This window comes from Phyllopteryx taeniolatus, chromosome 11, assembly GCF_024500385.1.
Source record: "Phyllopteryx taeniolatus isolate TA_2022b chromosome 11, UOR_Ptae_1.2, whole genome shotgun sequence".
Classification (NCBI taxonomy): Eukaryota; Metazoa; Chordata; class Actinopteri; order Syngnathiformes; family Syngnathidae; genus Phyllopteryx; species Phyllopteryx taeniolatus.
The window spans coordinates 17,549,939-17,568,994 of NC_084512.1; the positions used below are offsets into that span (position 1 = coordinate 17,549,939).

At 41.4% G+C, this 19,056-nt stretch overlaps 2 protein-coding genes and 3 non-coding genes across 9 annotated transcripts; 1 reads left to right on the forward strand and 4 right to left on the reverse strand.

Moving 5' to 3' along the window:
• Window positions 1-668: 668 nt before the first annotated feature.
• Window positions 669-5,067, reverse strand: LOC133485633 (otoraplin-like). Of its 4 annotated transcripts, none has more exons than XM_061789645.1 (6): window positions 4,808-5,067; window positions 3,796-3,881; window positions 2,367-2,426; window positions 2,147-2,286; window positions 1,939-2,053; window positions 669-1,864 (listed from the first exon to the last, which is right to left on the reverse strand). In XM_061789645.1, the coding sequence occupies exons 3-6, from the start codon at window positions 2,413-2,415 to the stop codon at window positions 1,803-1,805; spliced, it is 366 nt and encodes a 121-aa protein (XP_061645629.1). In that variant the 5' UTR covers window positions 2,416-2,426; window positions 3,796-3,881; window positions 4,808-5,067; the 3' UTR covers window positions 669-1,802. The 4 variants fall into 4 exon arrangements, with proteins under 4 accessions (XP_061645629.1, XP_061645627.1, XP_061645626.1 ...); XM_061789643.1 differs by having other exon boundaries at window positions 1,943-2,053; window positions 2,367-3,403; XM_061789642.1 differs by having other exon boundaries at window positions 2,367-3,403.
• Window positions 5,068-5,086: 19 nt separating this feature from the next.
• gtpbp2a (GTP binding protein 2a) lies at window positions 5,087-18,187 on the forward strand. Of its 2 annotated transcripts, XM_061789641.1 has the most exons (13): window positions 5,087-5,498; window positions 5,913-5,939; window positions 7,625-7,809; window positions 8,241-8,349; window positions 8,458-8,655; window positions 8,738-8,912; window positions 11,688-11,907; window positions 12,420-12,555; window positions 13,526-13,584; window positions 13,665-13,836; window positions 13,923-14,087; window positions 14,966-15,160; window positions 17,866-18,187. In XM_061789641.1, the coding sequence occupies exons 1-12, from the start codon at window positions 5,301-5,303 to the stop codon at window positions 15,155-15,157; spliced, it is 1,836 nt and encodes a 611-aa protein (XP_061645625.1). In that variant the 5' UTR covers window positions 5,087-5,300; the 3' UTR covers window positions 15,158-15,160; window positions 17,866-18,187. The 2 variants fall into 2 exon arrangements, with proteins under 2 accessions (XP_061645625.1, XP_061645624.1); XM_061789640.1 differs by lacking the exon at window positions 17,866-18,187 and having other exon boundaries at window positions 5,089-5,498; window positions 14,966-17,752.
• Window positions 10,523-10,605, reverse strand: trnal-cag (transfer RNA leucine (anticodon CAG)). The gene has a single exon. It is a non-coding gene; the product is annotated as a tRNA-Leu (tRNA).
• trnal-cag (transfer RNA leucine (anticodon CAG)) lies at window positions 10,900-10,982 on the reverse strand. Its single transcript has one exon. It is a non-coding gene; the product is annotated as a tRNA-Leu (tRNA).
• Window positions 11,293-11,364, reverse strand: trnad-guc (transfer RNA aspartic acid (anticodon GUC)). The gene has a single exon. It is a non-coding gene; the product is annotated as a tRNA-Asp (tRNA).
• Window positions 18,188-19,056: the final 869 nt, after the last annotated feature.

The window sequence follows — 19,056 nt, forward strand, 5'->3', positions numbered from 1 at the left end:
GCGTCGCGCATGTCTGCTTTTGGCAGACCCCCAAAAAAAATCTTATTCCGTCACCATGGCAACCCCTTAAAGCAATAACTGTGTGTCTATGTGCACACTGCTATTTGTTTTTAATCACTTGGCTGCTTTTCCCAATACTGATGTATTTGGGGGGGAGTGGGTTAAATGTCAACATGTTGAGCAAGTTTGTATTGATTGGAACTAATGCGTGACTGCGCTAATTCCCACAAGTGATAAATTAAATAAATGAATTAAAAGTTTGTGTTGTCTCATCAAATCAATAGATAAAATAGCAGATCTGAAGCTAAATCAATGTGTCTTTCTTGCTTTCAGTTATGAAAGGACATTTGTTTTCGAGCCTACATGAGCATCTGTGTGGATGATGCAATGTGGAAAGTATGCATGATGATGATGAAAGCAATCAAAGCGGATCATCCATCCAACCTTAATAGCTCCAATATGTCTCAACGATCATACTGTACTCGATACCGTGTGTGAGAGATATGGAATACAGTAATTTGGTTTCATTAAGATGTTCCCATAATCCATATCAGCAATCAGATGCTTGTGGTCACGTTTAGTCTAAGCATTGTTGACCTTGTTTATACTGCATTGTGTATGCTCTGCAAAGCCTCTCCTCTTTCTATACTAATGAAAAAAGACAACTCTTGACATTTCCAGTTTTTATTCACGTAATATAGAACATTGCCACAGCAGACACAGTAGGCAGATGTGTAACATTTAATGACCACTTATATTTAAAAAAAAGAAATATTCTCCATTTTGATTGACACTGTTAAAGGTGTTAATTTACCAATATCCTTATTATTGTGCTTCTTTACAGAGTCAAACTGCACTGTATCATACTGAGAGCTGTTTGGATAAAATTATAAATCACATGACTCGGTTTACAATGGATCTCATGTGATCATGCAGGTGCACCCCGTGGTGTGCAAAAAGGGGTTGGGGGTGGGAGATGGCATCCAAACGGGTTTGGGTGGGCATCCAAAACCGCCGGCGCGTATTTTGCTCCAGAAAAATGTAATTGAAGCAAGTTAATTCAGCATCTGCATCCCGCCCACCCGTTGACGAGGGGGTTTTAAAGGGGCAACATCAAAGCCTATTGTGCACCTTTGCACACATGGGTGTACAAAGACAGCATCTTTGCAACCAGTCTTGAGGAAAACATCAAATTCCAAAATATATAGCTCAGATGGATTGAACAAAACAGTCTGATGAATTTTTGACACTGAAAGATCATGTTGTACAGTGGGAATGGCAGGGTACATTCGTCAAGAGTCACAATCTGTTGAAATAAGACGAGTTGTGATTGGGATTGATGTGGAAAAGGAGGGTGTATTTCACAAAGTGACTGCGATAAATTATAAGCCGCAGGGTTGTTAAGCAGGGTACACACATACTGATTTTTCACATCTTATTTGATTCTGACCCCACACATACAGTACTTTTGAACTTAAGTACATTTAAGAGTATTTTAAGGAGTGGAATTTGCTTCTAATGTTTCCAGTCTTTGTTTATACAAGTATATATCCTTCTACTACAGTGTAAGTACTCTTGCCACCTCTGCTTTTAATAGCCCCCACACCACTGGATAATCACTCAGGAAAAGAGTTCAGAAACATCAGAGAATTGGACCTTTGCAAAACCTTGATTGGAAGATAGGAATAACTACAAAATTCGACCCGATTGTCAATATAAGTGAACCCCGCTTTAGGCAGTCGCAAAGCCAAGATGATGCGAGCTTTAGTTGGAGCAACAACCCTGTATTTTATTTTATGCAGTTATCTTAAAACAAGCAAACAGGAAGCATCTGTCCATCTTAAGCGCAGAAGAAATCCATGTTCTGCAATGACAAACAAGTAAAATGTAGACCAACTGGAACAACATAGAAATACAGTGTCTCTATGTTAACTTTACCCACTGTTGTTGGAATCTGGACCGTGTCCTCTCTAAACGTGTGTGTCTCCTTCACCACAGGAGCGGGAAAGTATCCGATGATGCCCATCTGGTCCACGTAGCGGTCACTGTACACCTATCAGTAAACAGACAGCACAGCCTCACTAAAACCTTTGACCTTAAAATCTCAGTGTCATTTCATCCACAGTGGGGTTTGTTTTGGACATACACTGCCAGACCAAAAGACTCCACCGCCCTCCTCTGGCACCAGTTTAGAATACACGTAAACCTTCTGACCCATCTTGATGTTGATGAATCTGCAGTCTGGAGCTATGAAGTCGTCCAAGGCTGTGGCCATGGACAGAACGTCTAAAAAGAAAAATGACAAAGAGAAGAAGCTGTGATTTAACAATTGGGGGAGTAGTATTGGATTAAACACATGTACTTACACGAGCACTCTGCATCACCACAAATCTTGTTGTCTGCTAGCTTTTCCATGAGGATGGCCTCTGAGGTGTGGTGCAGCATTCCCACACAGAGCACAAGCACAAGCGGATGTCGCATTTTGAAAAACAGTGTTGTACGTGTGCACGAATTCATGGATATTTGAAGGAATCTGAGATAAAATTTCTTGAAGAACGGGGGTGGGGAAATGGGCTATGGCCCGACATCACAGGCAGCCTGACCAATCAGGGTTGACTTTCAGTAATGTCTCACTCTGGAAACAGTTACACCCTGAGTGGGAGTTGGTTGTTTACACTGTTCATAACAAAGGGAAACTGGTGGACTAGATCTTAAAAATGGGCAAAAGTGCACCTATTATACATAAATGTAAATACTGTACAGTATATTCAGAAATTAGGCAAAAGGCAGGATACACCCTGGACGGTGAAATGGTGACAGACTGGTTAGCACATCCGCCTCACAGTTCTGAGGTTCCTGGTTTGAATCTCGGCTTGGGCCTTCCTGTGTGGAGCTTGCATGTTCTCCTCATATATGTGTGAGTTTTTGTCAGATAGTGTGCCTTTCTCCCACATAAAACATGCATGTTAAACTCTAAATCAGGGGTCACCAACCTTTTTGAAACTGAGGGCTACTTCTTGGGAACTGAATAATGTGAAGGGGTAGGAGTTTGATACTTCTGATATAATCACAATTTATTTTAATTATGTTATTATTGATAATTAATGGGCAGCACGGTGGCCGACTGGTTAGAGCGTCAGCCTCACAATTCTGAGGACCCGGGTTCAATACCCGGCCCCGCCTGTGTGGAGTTTGCATGTTCCTGCGTGGGTTTTCCCCGGGCACTCCGGTTTCCTCCCACATCCCAAAAACATGCATTAATTGGAGACTCTAAATTGCCCGTAGGTGTGACTGTGAGTGTGAATGGTTGTTAATTTGTATGTGCCCTGCGATTGGCTGGCAACCAGTTCAGGGTGTACCCCGCCTCCTTTCCGATGACAGCTGGGATAGCACGCCCGCGACCCTAGTGAGAAGCGGTGAGAAGCGGCTCAGAAAATGGATGGATGGATGATAATGATATTCATCTCTGTCAAGACACTGATCATGTAAATGACTTCTCACAATAATTAGCAACAATGATTTCACAAGGTAGGAAATAAGATAAATATCAATATGCAACACTTAATTTCTGTCAATCACTGCAAGCATTTACATTTTCAAATTAATTTCTGTCAATCACTGCAAGCATTTACATTTTCAAATTCTACAATATTTCTAGGCAATCACAATATGCCATCACTGGTAAGCTATTTTTAGAACAGGCCTGCAGGCTACTTATGTGGTCACCATGTTGGTAAAGCCTGCTCCAAATTGTCAGGCATGAATGTGACTTTGAATGGTTGCTTCTGTATGTACCTTGAGATTGGCTGGCGACAAGTCCAAGGTGTACCGCGCCTTTTGCCCAGATTCAGTTGGGATAGGCTCAAGCTGAACCACCAGCCCTTAATGAGAATAATCGGTTAAAAAAATAAATAAATAAATAAATAAATAAATGGTTGGATGTTCCACTGCAGCAGTATGGCCCATATACAGCTCTAAAGGGCAAACCAAAGCTCAAAACAAACCACAAAGGCTCATAATGTATTAACATTTGTTGCATCTTGATATTTTTTATATAAACTTACTATGGCCCTCAGAGGTCATTACTATTTATTATTTTTTCTTTTGTAATTTATTTATCGTTTGTTCTTATTCTTGAAACACAAACTTGGAGTTGCACCCCAATTTCATTCACCAAATGATAACAATAAAGGCTTTCTATTCTATTCCATTTTGATTATGTTATGATGTGTATAGAATTTTTTTAAATCAACGAATAAACTCTTAAATTGAAATAAATAATTATTTAACAGCCTAAAAAGTTGGAGCTAAAATGTTAAATTATTTGAAATTATTTTACCCAACCTCACCTAATACTGAAAATCTTCCTCCAAAACACTAGATGACGCCATTGTTGTAAATATAAACGTCACGCTGATAAAACATTGCAATACATTACTATTGTTATTATTTTTATTTTATATTGTTTTACATTATTCTAGATCATAAAGAAAGCAATTGATGTTAAGAACTATACTGACCCATTGGTTGGATAATCCATTCAACTGGTTGGAAAAAGATGTCATTAAAAAAAAATAAAGTAATATGGCCCATATGCCGATTGCAATACTGAATAAAACTACAAAAATAATACACATTTGTTGTACATGTTTTTTAAAACATGTGTCGGCATTTTCGGGCATTATTAGCCTATTTGCCCCAATCACAAAGAAACGTACATAATAGTTCCATTTCAAGGTTTTTTGTTGTTGTTTTTTTTTTTTTTAAATACAAGTGCAGTGGTTTAGTTGCACTTAACTCTCCTCACCTGAGTGTTTGATTTCATCGTTAAATGCAAACTTTCGTCAGTGTTGGTGTCAAACGTTGACTTCCTCGTCCGCTGACGCAAAGCTCTGCAAAGTGGCGTATGCTGTAAAGTGTACGCACGCGGTTAGACACCGGGGTAGCTCACACGGGCGGTGCTTTAAAAACTATGTACGATTTGGGAGTCTGCCGCCTTCTCGCGCTGCCCCGTTACACAAAAAACACTCTTTCCTTGACGTTTCACAGTGTGACGTGTAGCCTCGGATAACTCCAAACCACCGTCTCACCACCGCGGTTGTTGTTGGTGTTGTTGAGGACTTCCGAAGTCCCACTTATTCGGGGTAGGGCGGGGGGCGTCTTAAGATACCATTTGACCGAAAACAATCCCCCAATTTCGAGTTGGAAAAGTCCCATTCGAGCCAGACAACTTCCAGTGTGCTCTCCCCCCGGTGTGTCTGAGAGCCCTCCCGGTCCGCAGTCTCCTTGCCAAGCAGCTTATGGATGCGAGGTTCTCCGAGTTGTTTTCTTCACATAATGGACGCGACTGCGGCGGCTCTCGGACTGAAGTGAACACGGGGAACGGTTGCGGGCTGACTCCCGCCACCAAAAGGGCTTCTGGCAAGAAGAAGAGACCGAATGCGCGACACGTTCGCAGCTTCAAACCGAGCTACAACACCTCGTATCTACCCCCAGAGGTACGCATGTCTCGGGAGGAACGCCGGCTCACAACGCCGATGTTGTGTTAGCCCAACTTTAGCATGCCATTGGTAGCATTAGCTGTGTGTGTAAATAGTATAACATGGGGGCGGCTAAGTGTTCTCAGTCGTGCTAATATTTGTTGTCCTCGAGCTACGGTAAAGCGTTATCATGAGTATGCAAATGTAGAAAGTCGGTCGTAGTAAGTGCTTGACTAGGTAAACATGAATGCAATTTGACACGCATTTGCTTATGACACATTTAGTGGCGCAATGTTCAGCTCAGTATTTCACTTGCCACAGTGCTCGTTTAGTCAAATGGCTTTCCTTTGTGACCTTTTTTTTTTTTTTTTTAAATCAATTGCCTTTTGGTTCTGATTGTCTATGTCTGACGCGTTGTTTCTCATCTTCTAGGTAGAAGAAGGGAATATAGAGTACAAGGTAAGGACTTTCACGCAAAGCAATAATAGGATATATGCCAACAAAGTCCGTTAGTTAACTGGGTGGTATGAGACACATAAACTAACCATGATACTAAACAACTTACTTTGCAAAACAAAAAAATCACAAAAGTGACCCTGTCAATGCGGTTTATTTAATCAATATGCCTAGGTAAGGTGTTTTTATTTGGTATCTTACTAATATTTTCGAAATACCTGTATATCAAAATAGATTTTCAAATTTTAAAAAGTTTTATATCAAAATAGATGATATCATTGGATAGAGGATTGATACATGAGGAAAATGAGCCCTCGTTTGTAAGAATCGGATAAGGATTAAGGATTTTATGCTACTTTCTGTCGCAAAGCAGCCCACATTTTCTTGGCCAGTCATCATTCATGTCAAACATTAGGAAAAGTGTGACCGAAACTTTGACTCTTCTGTAGAAAACTTCCTGTATGTGAGTCTTATTAGTTGAAAATGAGACAGGCCATTTTCAGATTTTTCAATGGCGTCCACTCGAGCCATCTCATTTTCTGGGTCAAACTGAGAGAAAGCGCATCATCAGATTTACTTCAAACTTCACCTACTTTTATAGCATTGCATGGTATGTTACGTGTGCATTTATATGATTACTTATGGTCTATTGAGCTTTACAGCGACAATAAATTAATTGAATGTATTGAATTGTGTTTGCTTTTATCCAACATTTTAAGTCCACGACAGATAGAGCCTACACTAGTTGTTCTTTTTAGTTTTAAAATTGTTTCCATAGGATGTATGGTTTGAGTTCTTTGGGTACTCCGTCTTCATCCCACATCCCCCAAAAAAACATGCATGTTAGATTCATTGAACACACTAAATTGTCCATAGATGAGAATGACTATAGGTGCCCTGTGATTGAGTGGCAACCAGTCTAGGGTGCACCCTTACTCACCCAGAAGTCAGCTGAGATAGACTCCAGTTACTTACAACCCTAATGAGGACAAGTGCTATACTGTAGCTGGATGAAGTAATGGATATTGATGACTCCCAGTCATCATAAAACAATTGTAAGCTCTGTAGACAACATAAGTAAAATTTTAACATGACATAAAAGTTAATCACTGTTGACATTCAAACAAACTATTTAAAGCGTGATGGTTTTGTGCAACTTTAGAGGCATATTTGCACACCTATTTTGGTTGAGTTTTGTCTGCGAAGCTCTGTTATTCTACTTAATACAACACTGGCATTGTAATAGTGTAGATTGTAGAACATTCTCCCATAACAACTTTAGTCAAATGCCCATCCTCTATATACCCTCAGTGTAGGTCCCCTCAGTTACGAGTCTGCTCTTAAGGGAGGTTTACAGTAGAGTCTACACTTAAGAAAGTACTTCTAAAAATTCAGGTTCTGACCTGAAAGCAGCCCTTAGATTGCTCAGAATACACACTTTAATATTGACATACCAGGTCAGATGCCATACTTGCACTTGAGACACAACATCCCATTTTAGTTCAGCCTGCCATGAAAGTGAGCCTCACAATAAGGTCAGCGTGAAGAACATTTGTACGGTCAACAATTTGCCAAGTCTGTTCCAGTCATCTCATGTCGAAATCTGACACCGACGCGGATTAGCAACACCAGCGTTAGTATCGGGCTATCGTTTGTTGATTTCTGTGATATTTTCTCCTGCCGTTTAGCTGAAGCTCGTGGACCCTACACAAAGCCGTTTCGAGCACCTGGTGACGCAAATGAAATGGCGGCTCCAGGAGGGTCGCGGTGAAGCCGTCTATCAGATTGGGGTGGAGGATAACGGCATGTTGGTGGGACTGTCTGAGAAGGACATGAAGGCGTCCCTCACCACCCTCCATGATATGGCTGAGAAGTGAGTTTTGAAGTTAACCCAACCACTAATCCAAATAAAATTTTGCTAATGGCCCCAATGTGGTCAGGGGCGGCCCTGCTGAGCTGCACCAGTTTTGTAAAGAGGAATGGTCCACAATTCATCCTGATCGTTGTGCGTGTCTTATCTGCAACTGTAGGATCAACCAGTTATTAAATTCAAGGGTTCACTTACTTTTTCCTCCCTGTCCTGTGAATGTGTTTTATTATTTTAAATAACAGTATGATAACATAATTGTGAGGTATTGGTTTAAGTATACCCTGTTTATTCTTATGATTTAGATGATGATCAGAGTATTATCATTTTATGACCAATTTATGAAGCAATTTAAGAAATTCCAAAGGGTTCACATACTTTTTCCTCCCACTATACCTGTTACATATTTAACAGCCAAAATATTTTTTGTCTGACAGAGTTGGGGCTGACATCACTGTCCTTCGACACGCAGAGGTGGACTACGACGCTGATCAGCCTCTTACCATCGCCGAAGTCTTAATTCGTAAGGTGCCGGATGACCAGCAGGTGAGCAGGCTGCCATGAAGGATTTGCATCCATTTTAATTTTTCCTTTTTTTTTTTTTTTTTTTTTCTTTTTTCTTTTTTTGTTATAGTTCTTTGCTTTTTCCTGCAGTTCCTGGACCTGCGAGTAGCCGTACTTGGTAATGTAGACTCGGGCAAGTCGACGCTGCTGGGTGTTTTGACGCAAGGCGAGCTGGATAATGGACGAGGAAGAGCAAGACTGAACCTCTTCAGGCACCTCCATGAAATACAGACAGGGCGTACGTCTAGCATCAGCTTTGAGATCCTTGGTTTCAACAGTAAAGGAGAGGTGAGTAAAAAAAGTCCAGACAAGAAGTAACGAACAACAAAGACTGTTCATTTTCACAATATTCCAATTTGTCTTTTCCAAGGTTGTGAACTACAGCGAGTCTCGAACAGCAGAGGATATTTGCGAGAGTGCCTCTAAAATGATCACATTCATTGATCTGGCGGGCCACCACAAATACTTGAAGACTACCATCTTTGGCCTCACCAGCTACTGCCCTGATTTCGCCATGCTCGTCGTCGGTGCAAATACCGGGATAGGTGAGTGGGCATTTGTTGATTTGATGCGTTTCTCAAACCAAGCAGTTTAGTCCATCGTGTTGGCTGGGTATTCCTGGTGGGCGTAAATATGTACAGTATCCTTATTCCCATTAAATAGCTATTGTCAGAAGTGGGACTTTAACCCACACCTCCAGGGGAGAGTGCAACGCAAACTCATCGCCTTAGACCACTCGGCCATCTTGACATGAGTCATAGGCATCTACTCACAGTGTTTTCTGTCTGCTGTCCGTCTAAAATCTCCATTCTTTATTGGGAGCTAATGTTGTACAGTTAGTTGTATAGCCCAAGTCCATTTTTTATCCTGGTCTCAACTTGTGGAGCTAACCAGCTGTGGCTTAAGAGCGCTGCAAACATAAGGTCTGATCTTATGTAACAAACCAGACAGTTTCTAGCTAAAATTATCATCATGGAGTAGCTGCATTTGATGCTCCTCTGATCTAGGCGCACTAAGCTGTCAGCCTTGGCTCAGCAAAACTCTCCTAATTAAAACCTAAAACCATTTGAAGTAATTGATATATGTTGGATTTGTTTGATGTGGATGTTCTTATGTATGTATTGGTGTCAAAAATAGACTGCGCTGTTTGAAATAGGTTCAACAATGTTGATCACCCCCTTCCTCCCCCTTCACTTCTCCAATTGACTTAAGCGTTTTCGCTCGTCATTTGAACTTGAGATATAACATTACTTGCACGCCTGCCACCTTTTATGACATAAGCAGGATTTAATGGCATTTTAAGTCAGCATTTAATGGCATGTTAAGTTGGGAGTTATCTGTTTGATAACACATTACGTTCAGGCAAAGTTGCTTCTCAGACCCAAATGTTTTCTCACATTGAAGTCGACAAGCTGGAATTAAGAAGAATGGGAACTAAGTGGGAGTAGTTTGGCTAGATTGTTCAGTTTTTCCACTGTTCACTTGCTATCCAAATACGAGGAAAAATAGAGTTTCTGAAACATCTAATAGTTGAAAACTATGAAATTGGGTGATTCAGATGCTTCCTCTTCCAGTTTGAATTTTTGTTGTCCAGATTGACATAAAAATAGTGCCATAAAGTAGTATCAAATCCACGCCTCCGGGAGACCCTGGGATTGTATACCACTCGGCCATCCTGACACGCACTTCTGGACTTACACAGAGATACACAGAACATAGTCGGTGGGGGAGTAACTTGGGTGTTGGGTTGCTTTCTTGATCAGTTGTCGAGTGCTTTGAACTGCTGCAGCTAATGAATTTCCTTTGGCACCCCTGATCACCGTACACTAGTGTGCCACGGTACCCTGGTTGCAAATGCCTGATCTGGAGTGCTAACTTGTGTTAACAGGAAACATGAGCAGTTAAATGCTCGCTCTGTAGTAATTTCATTATTTCATTTCTTTACGTCTCCAAAGTGTTCTGTAAATTGACTGTCTGTTGTACTAGAGCGGCTCCAACTACCGGAGACAAATTCCTTGTGTGTTTTGGACATACTTGGCAAATAAAGATGATTCTGATTCTGATTCAGAGAGTTATCGAAGGCAGTTTGTTTTAAGAGCGTAACACTTCATGTAGTTACACAATAAGTGCTTGAGTCGTTTCAAAATATTTATATTGTCAGAAGTGGGATTCGAACCCACGCCTCCAGGGGAGACTGCGACCTGAACACAGCGCCTTAGACCGCTCGGCCATCCTGACATGTACAGCTCCTACTCCACATAGTTTCATTGGGACTTCTTGCGATTTCTTCATTGAGCGCTCAGCTGCTGCAGCTCGTGAATTTCCTACAGCACCCTTGATGATCTCTCAGCACAATACGCCATGGTACCCTGATTAGGAAGCCCTCATCTGGATTGATAACTTCTGTTAACAAGAAAAACGTGGCTTTGAATACTCACTATGTTGACAAAGATAATCAGTGGTTTGTTTACCATAGTAAGCACAAAACACAGTTTGCATTTACACTGGGTGCTTTAAGTTTTAAAAAGTTAGTGTCAGAAGTGGGATTCGAACCCACGCCTCCAGGGGAGACTGCGACCTGAACGCAGCGCCTTAGACCGCTCGGCCATCCTGACGTTGCCGCACATTGGTATGCGTCACAAGGCTTAAGCACGTCAGCAGTGCTCTGGTTTATTTTTATTTGCAATGAAAAGGAGCAGATCTTAAAAGTTAACTTCCTGTCGGGGAATCGAATCCCGGTCTTCTGCGTGACAGGGGGAGATACTGTCCACTTTACTAATGATGAAATTAGTAAGTCCAATTGCAGCATTACTTTCTGTCAATTGACGTAACAGGAGAAAGGTCCCCAGTTTGAAACGAGGCATTTTGTTTTTTTAATCTGCCACGAAAAAGAGCCACAAAAAAGATGACACTCAAAAGAGTCATCTCCCCGTCGGGGAATCGAACCCCGGTCTTCCGCGTGACAGGCGGAGATACTGTCCACTATACTAACGAGGACTTATCTGAAGTTTGCGGTCTGTTGCAGCTTATGCCTCAGCAACAGTTTCTGTAGTGATGTTCCGCAACGCGGCTCCAGAAGATAAGTTTTTTCTATTCGAGTGCATATTGCATCAGACGCCCTCTGCACTTGCACGCCCTACAGTGACATGGCACTCCGAGGTGCCGCCCCCTCGGCACATACACAATGAATGGGAAAGTCGATGCCAAGTGGAGTGTGAAGTCACGTCTGAGACCAATATGTTCTCCTCTGATGTTGGCACGGTGGAATTTTGAAGAATGTAAACCACACACCTTAAACAATGACCTCTCCTTCTTTTTAGTTGGCACGACGCGGGAGCACCTTGGCCTGGCCATGGCCCTGAAGGTGCCCATCTTCATTGTCATCAGCAAATTGGACCTGTGTACGCGGGCCACTGTGGAGCGAACGGTGCGGCAGCTGGAGCGAGTCCTCAAACAGCCGGGCTGCAACAAGGTGCCCATGCTCGTGGCCAACACGGACGATGCCGTCGCCGCGGCACAGCAGTTTGCCCAGTCGCCCAAGTGTGTACCAACCTCTGAAGTAGAACACAAGTAAAAAATGAAATGCAATAATATGTACAGTGGACCCCTGCATATTCGTGGTTCAGCACCCGCGGATTCACCTATTCTCGGATTTTTGTTTGACATTTTTTAAATCTTTTTTCAATTATTTTTAAAAAATATTTTTCTTTCCTTTTTTAATGTTATCTTTTTTTGGGATGGGGGGGTATATCCCCACAGCTGCCAAATGTTACGGAACGTCCGTCAGAGGCACTCAAAATACCAATCACAGAAGATCCAAATCAAAGTCCTTTGGTCACAAAAAGGTGGTCAATACCAGACAAAACAAAACAAAAAAAACAGGAAGTAGCTACCAACCAACGTAAAACCAGTAACAGCGTTAAACATGGCTTACCAGATGCAAAACTTGTTCATCCACATGACAACTGACTGATCATCCTGATATTGAAACATTCACTTGGCAAAGGTACTTGGACACCATCATAGTTTTGACCATGTGACTCCCTCGGCAGTATTACACCCGTCTTCACCGTGTCCAGTGTGTCCGGAGAGAACCTGGACCTGCTCAAGGTCTTCTTCAACATCATCCCCCCACTCAGCAACAGCAAGGAGCAGGAGGAGCTCATGCAGCAGCTCACTGAGTTTCAGGTAAAGCCAGCTGCACACCGAGTGATGGAACACCACTGAACAATTAACTCGCGTCAGCCAGTGTGCAGGGTTCTACAACTAGTTTTCATTAGTTGCCGACTGCCTGCAACTAGTTTGTCTTCGCGTTTAAGTATTAAACCTCAAGTAAATGGCCCCCACTGATTTAAAAGCTTTTCCGTGAAGTATTTGCATGTATTTTATTGGTCTTTAACAGTTTATTTTTCTTGACAAACGACGCCACGTCACCTTGAAAAATGCTTGCTTATTTTATAGTACATTTCTGAAAAGCCCAAAACATAAGGTTTAACGTTTTTTAAGATATTTGCGAAATCAGACATACTTAGTTACAAAAGAAACAATATTCACCTGTTTGAAAATACACAATCTTCCAAAAATCCATGGATTTTGGGCACGACTTCCAACTGTCCAGTACAGTGCTGCCCGATCGATGCAGCGTAATACCACAATTGCAGTTACAAATAACCCAACTGGTGGAACAATGGTCAATTGTTTTTGTGATGTCAAAGCTTTTAGAGGTGTAGGTGGCCGAAATTAGGCAGGAATGGCCGCCTCCCAATTTTTCCCTTGGCTTTATTAAGTCACGGAATACGATTATCCACCGGCAGACTAATAATAGTGACAGTGGCCTGGGAAATCTTCTTTTCCTTCGACAATCGCGCCATGTTGTTTGTGGTTCAATAAAATATTGTAGATGGCGCCTCAAAATGTTTTTTCCTAATAAGAATGCTGGGTTTTCCTGATAAAGATTATTCTTATTCTGATAAGAACGCCGGGGCCGCATTTTTTGGTTTCAGCGAGTTTGGGATTGCCCGTACATGTGCAAGGGTCAGTCACAAACTGTAATTTGCTCGCGATTGTCCACTTCCGTCTAGTTTGGTGTGGCTAACTTAAAACAGGATGAGCGTGCCAGTTAAGATGTGACTGATTGACGAATAACATTCTTCTTAAGGTGGATGAGATCTACACGGTGCCCGAAGTGGGGACTGTGGTGGGCGGTACTTTGTCCAGGTTAGTTTGTCAGCAACAAGCACTCAACATATACCATCGATATTTTTTGACTGAGAGTTTGGTGTTGTTTTTGTTTGTAGTGGTATTTGTCGTGAGGGAGACGATCTGGTGGTCGGACCCACAGACTCTGGCCAGTTCCACAAGTTGACCGTTGGGAGCATCCAGAGGAACCGTTCCGCTTGCAGGGTGCTCCGGGCCGGACAGGCTGCCACGCTGGCGCTCGGCAACTTTGACCGCACGTTGCTGCGAAAGGTCCGCCTCGGCAACTTCTCTATGCGAGAATATTTCCATTTCGTGTTAACCAATGCAGTGCATCTGATTGTGTTTTCCTTCCACAGGGAATGGTGATGGTGAGTCCAGAGATGGACCCGACCATCTGCTGGATATTTGAGGCCGAGATTGTGCTGCTCTTCCACTCCAAGACCTTCCACAAGGGCTTCCAGGTGACCGTCCACATAGGCAACGTGAGACAGACCGCCACTGTGGAAGCCGTCTATGGCAAAGTGAGTGTCTGGAGGCTGCTTGAATTTGCTGAAAATGCTTGAATTTGAAGTCTTCAATTTGAGAGATTTTTTTATTTCGGTGGGCATAAAGTGGTGCTTGAAATTACTATTTGTGAGATGTGCAAAACTCGGAATTTCCAAGGTTATAAACTTTCAATTAGAAAATGTATTTGTTATTGTTTTTTAATAAAACAACAAAAATAAAGAACCTTGTTAGAGTAGCAGAAGAAGAACCAGAAGAAGGGGGAGAAGGAGAATGTCATAGTAAATATTTTAAAGAAATTCTTCATGTAATTTTCATGGCAAATGTCCAATGTTGAATGTTTACAAAAATTCCCCAGCCATTGAAAACTTCTGGAATTTTCGAAGATTTGATGGCATTTTCTGAGAAATGACCAGAAATATGTTGGACAGTTTCCAAATATTTACTGCATAAAAATAATGGAAATTATTATCATTATTATTATTATTAGTAGTAGTAGTAGTAGTAGTAGTAGTAGTAGTTATTATTTGCAGAAAAAAAAACTGGACATTTAGATTTGAAAAAAAAAAGATTATGGAAAAAATAGAGGATAAATGGTACGGGAATAGAATTACTGAATGAAAAAAAAATACCAATTTCTTTTAAAAACTCTCATCATTGGTTCTATTCATCTCATTTATGATCTGGTTTCTGCCACCCCAAAAAAGCACCTCTAAGAAGCAGTGCATTAAATATTTTCTTCTCAACCACTTCCATTAAATGAATGAGAAGAATAAAATAATTTTGTGTGTTTGTACTCAGTCATAACCATTGTAAAGCTTAAAATTTGATCTCGGAAGTGACAGAAAAGTGTTCATTCATGCCTTGTTTTGAACCACCATACTGTGTATGACAGGAGGAGTTAAGGACGGGGGAGAAGGCGTGCGTCCAGTTCAAATTCCTCAAGCATCCCGAGTACTTGAAGCTGGGGGCCAAGGTTCTCTTCAGGGAAGGCGTCACTAAGGGCATCGGCCACGTCACCAAGCTGCATCCCATCGTGCAGTACCACCACGCCCCAGAGAGCGACGAGGACGAAGACGACGACTAGAAAGTGAGCGCGCTCCCGTCCCTGAAAAACACAACTGCTGTCTTTTTTTAACAGACAAGCTTCCTCCAAAGGCCAGTTTGCACTCTTTGCCTCACCCATATGATGTAAATAAGTTGGCAGTTATAGATCGCCTTGCCTTTATACCTTTAAGATACTCGTTAAGCCAATACAATGTAGCCTCACACACACATTCACACAATAAAAGACTTGCACTGTCATGAAATGAAAGTCAACAACTCATTCATACTTACAGCTGAATGATTAATTTGATAATTATAATAATAATCTAAAATATAAATAAATATTACAAAACTGATTTAATTCATGTGAAAGAGTATTGCCATATGTCGTAAAAACTATGAAAGAAGTCACTGATGGTGTAGTGGTACACTCGTCTGACTTTGGTCGTGGGTTCAGTTCCCACTCAGTGACTATGTGAATGTGAGTGCGAATGGTTGTCCCTGTCTATATGTTCCCTGCGACTGACTGGCGACCAGTTCAGGGTGTAGTCCTCCTTTCGCCTGTAATCAGGTGGGATAGGCTCCGGCGCCCCGTGACCCTAACCAGGATAAGCGGTGTTGAAAATGGATGGATGGATGGATGGAAAATATGAGAGAAGAAAAGTGGAAAAACTCAGCATCTAAAATATTACACTAGTAAAAATTATAATTATTTTCAGCTACATTCACAAAGTAAAATTTAAAAAAAACACACACACATAAGAGAACCCACCTTAAGGTATTAAGGTATATAAGGTAGAATTGTTTTTGTATATTTTGGGGGGGAGCATCACGATTAGATATTTTTTCCCAAATTGTTCTTGCCATATTTTGGTTGGGGAACATTGTACATTTTCCCCCAATTTGTATGAGCACATTGTTGGAGAAAAAACATAACAACTAGACATTTTTTCCACATTTTTCTCAAATATTTGGGGTGAAAAAATCATCACAATTACATATTTTTCCCAAAATTGAAATCATCACAATAACATATTTTCCCCAAATAATTGCTGCAATATTGAGGGTGGGGAGAATCATCACAATTAGATATTTTATTTAATATTTGGGGCGGAAAAAATCATCATCCATCCGTCCATCCATTTTCTGTGCCGCTTCTCCTAACTAGGGTCGCGGGCGTGCTGGAGCCTATCCCAGCTGTCATCGGGCAGGAGGCGGGGTACACCCTGAACTGGTTGCCAGCCAATCGCAGGGCACATAGAAACAAACAACCATTCGCACTCACAGTCATGCCTACGGGCAATTTAGAGTCTCCAATTAATGCATGTTTTTTGGGATGTGGGAGGAAACCGGAGTGCCCGGAGAAAACCCACGCAGGCACGGGGAGAACATGCAAACTCCACACAGGCGGGGCCGGGGATTGAACCTGGGTCCTCAGAACTGTGAGGCTGACGCTCTAACCAGTCGGTCACCGTGCCACCAAAAAAAATCATCAGTTAAATATTTTTCCTTAAAGTCATTCAGCTCTATTATTCACACTTTTTTCACTTTTATGCTGATATTTGCGTCTATGAGTGTTTTTGTGTGACAAAATCCCAAGTTTAACTCTCCTTTAAACTCATCCAGTGACTGAGCTTTAAACTCCCACCTGCAGGAGTAATGTGGAGGCGTTTACACCGCAGTGCACACCGAGCACACATTTTGGGGAGGGGGAGAAGCTGCGCTCACTTGCACTGACACACACACACAACCTTCCTACAGATGGTCTTGACACAGCTGATGCAACTGTGAAGCGTTCTTAAATACACACAGCAGCTCGTCTTTGTCCAAACAGCAGCATGATTTGACTGAAGACTGTAAAGGGGGATATAGGCGCAACATTCCACGCCTCAGAATGGTAATAATGGCACTGTCGATCTGTTGGACATCATCCACAAACCAGGAAGAAGTAGCCAACATGCCCCACAATTCTTATATTTGTCACATTTATTGCCAGTTCAGCCTCAGCTAAGGTTCTCGAGTGAGTGTGTTTTATTAGACAGCATTGATACAAAAAAGAAAGGGCAACCCAAGACTTGCTGCACAACGTGCAAATTTGAAATTAAAAACCATTATGTTTCAAAGGTATTTGCCGCAAGTTCTTGAAGTTACTAAAGTTGCACGCACACACAGTGCCTCATAGAAGTGCCTTCCAACACAACACAGGTCATTCAAGTAGTTGGAAAAAAAAAAAAAAACTCTTGGTGCTAAAATACAAACATTTGTACCAAATCGTTTGACTCTTAAGTACTACTCCAAATCAAGACTACTGTGGGGCTTACAATAACTATCTTATTACTGTCTTATATTACTGCCGCACTGTCACATCAACTTTATAGTGACACACCCCACTCTATCATTGTGTTGTGTTGTTTTTTCAAGAGCATGTTTCAACCTTTGTATTATATATCTGGTTATACATTTGTGTTTTTGCGCATCTCAGGTGTATTTTTTGTAGTTTTTACATTTTACAATCAAACCCTTGTTGAAGCTTTATGACTTGTTTATCCGATTTTTAATGGAAATGTGTATAATCACGTGTGAACTATGTACAGATCCAATTGGTGTATTAAATAAAGCTTTTATCACATTAAAATGTGATTTCTCTTTGTAGTTTAAAAAGTGTCTATTGTTAAGACTTGGAATTGGTGTGATTGAAAATTGACATAATAAAAAGCAGCATTTTTAGCCCTTTTTTTTTCCAAATAGGCAACCCAAATTTCAGGCAACCCTGTCCTACATGATGAAAGACCATGCAACAAACAACACTAAAGTAAACAACGGGAGCCACCATGCCTTTTAGTCATTTGCAAGGTCAATGCAGAAGGTAACGCCTTAATATAATACACCCGTTCATACATTTTCTATAGAGTTTGTCCTCCTTAGGGTGGCTGACAATAATACGTGCTGGCCTAAATACACACAGATATAGGTTTTATCTTTATAAATTACATAGCTTGTTAGTAGCATCTGCTGGTGTGTTACGGTACAACAATAAATACCATGGCGTCCACCTTATTCCTGAGCTTTTGCCTAAGAAAAATATCCATCCATCCATTTTTCTGAGCCGCTTCTCATCACTATGGTCGCGGGCGTGGTGGAGCCTATCCCAGCTATCATCGAGCAGGAGGCGGGATACACCCTGAACTGGTTGCGAGCCAATCGCAGGGCACATACAAACAACCATTCACACCCATATTCACACCTACGGACAATTGTTGTCAATTAACCTACCATGTTTTTGGAATGTGGGAGGAAACCGAAGTGCCCGGAGAAAACCCACGCAGGCACGGGGAGAACATGCAAACTCCACACAGGCGGGGTCCGGGATTGAACCCCGGTCCTCAGAACTGTGAGGCAGACACTCTAACCAGTCGTCCACTGTGCCGCCTCATATGAAGCAGTATTGTCTAAATTGTGCACATTTGTCATTTGGTCAACATGGTATAGTGTAGCTTTCCACACGCTGTATACATAATGCAACAAACACATTTTTTATTCTTTATTTACATTTCATCATGTTTTGTTATGTTTATTATTTGTGTAAAGAAAAAATATGTGGTTAATGCCAAAATATATGGTTTTATTCCACATTTTAGAGGAAACATCCAAGAGTCCTGCTGATACATTCATTCAAAATTAAGAAACGTAATCAAATCTACACAAATTATTTAATTTACTTTGAGAAAATAATTTAAATAGTTCCACTGCTATAACATTTTCAAAAGGCTAACTTGTAATTGTAACCCATTACATTTCTAAAGTAATCTTCCCGAATCTCAGCAGTGATCATACCTGACCCAAAAAAATATTTAAACCTGTGAAAGGTTATTCCCAGTTGCCTTTCATAATTGGACGGCGTTATGCGCAACCGTACGCGGCAAAATGTGCTGGCACCCT

What these genes read in the sequence shown, in the direction of transcription:
- LOC133485633 (XM_061789642.1), bottom strand. Translation starts at nt 2,517, where the DNA reads ATGAATTCGTGCACACGTACAACACTGTTTTTCAAAATGCGACATCCG. An exon ending in GAGTCTTTTGGTCTGGCAGT is followed by an intron (nt 2,054 to 2,146) that starts GTATGTCCAAAA and finishes GTTTACTGATAG; the next exon opens with GTGTACAGTGACCGCTACGT. An exon ending in CCAGATTCCAACAACAGTGG is followed by an intron (nt 1,865 to 1,938) that starts GTAAAGTTAACA and finishes TTGTCATTGCAG; the next exon opens with AACATGGATTTCTTCTGCGC.
- gtpbp2a (XM_061789641.1), top strand. Translation starts at nt 5,301, where the DNA reads ATGGATGCGAGGTTCTCCGAGTTGTTTTCTTCACATAATGGACGCGAC. An exon ending in AGGTGCCGGATGACCAGCAG is followed by an intron (nt 8,350 to 8,457) that starts GTGAGCAGGCTG and finishes TTTTTCCTGCAG; the next exon opens with TTCCTGGACCTGCGAGTAGC. An exon ending in CAGTTTGCCCAGTCGCCCAA is followed by an intron (nt 11,908 to 12,419) that starts GTGTGTACCAAC and finishes CTCCCTCGGCAG; the next exon opens with TATTACACCCGTCTTCACCG.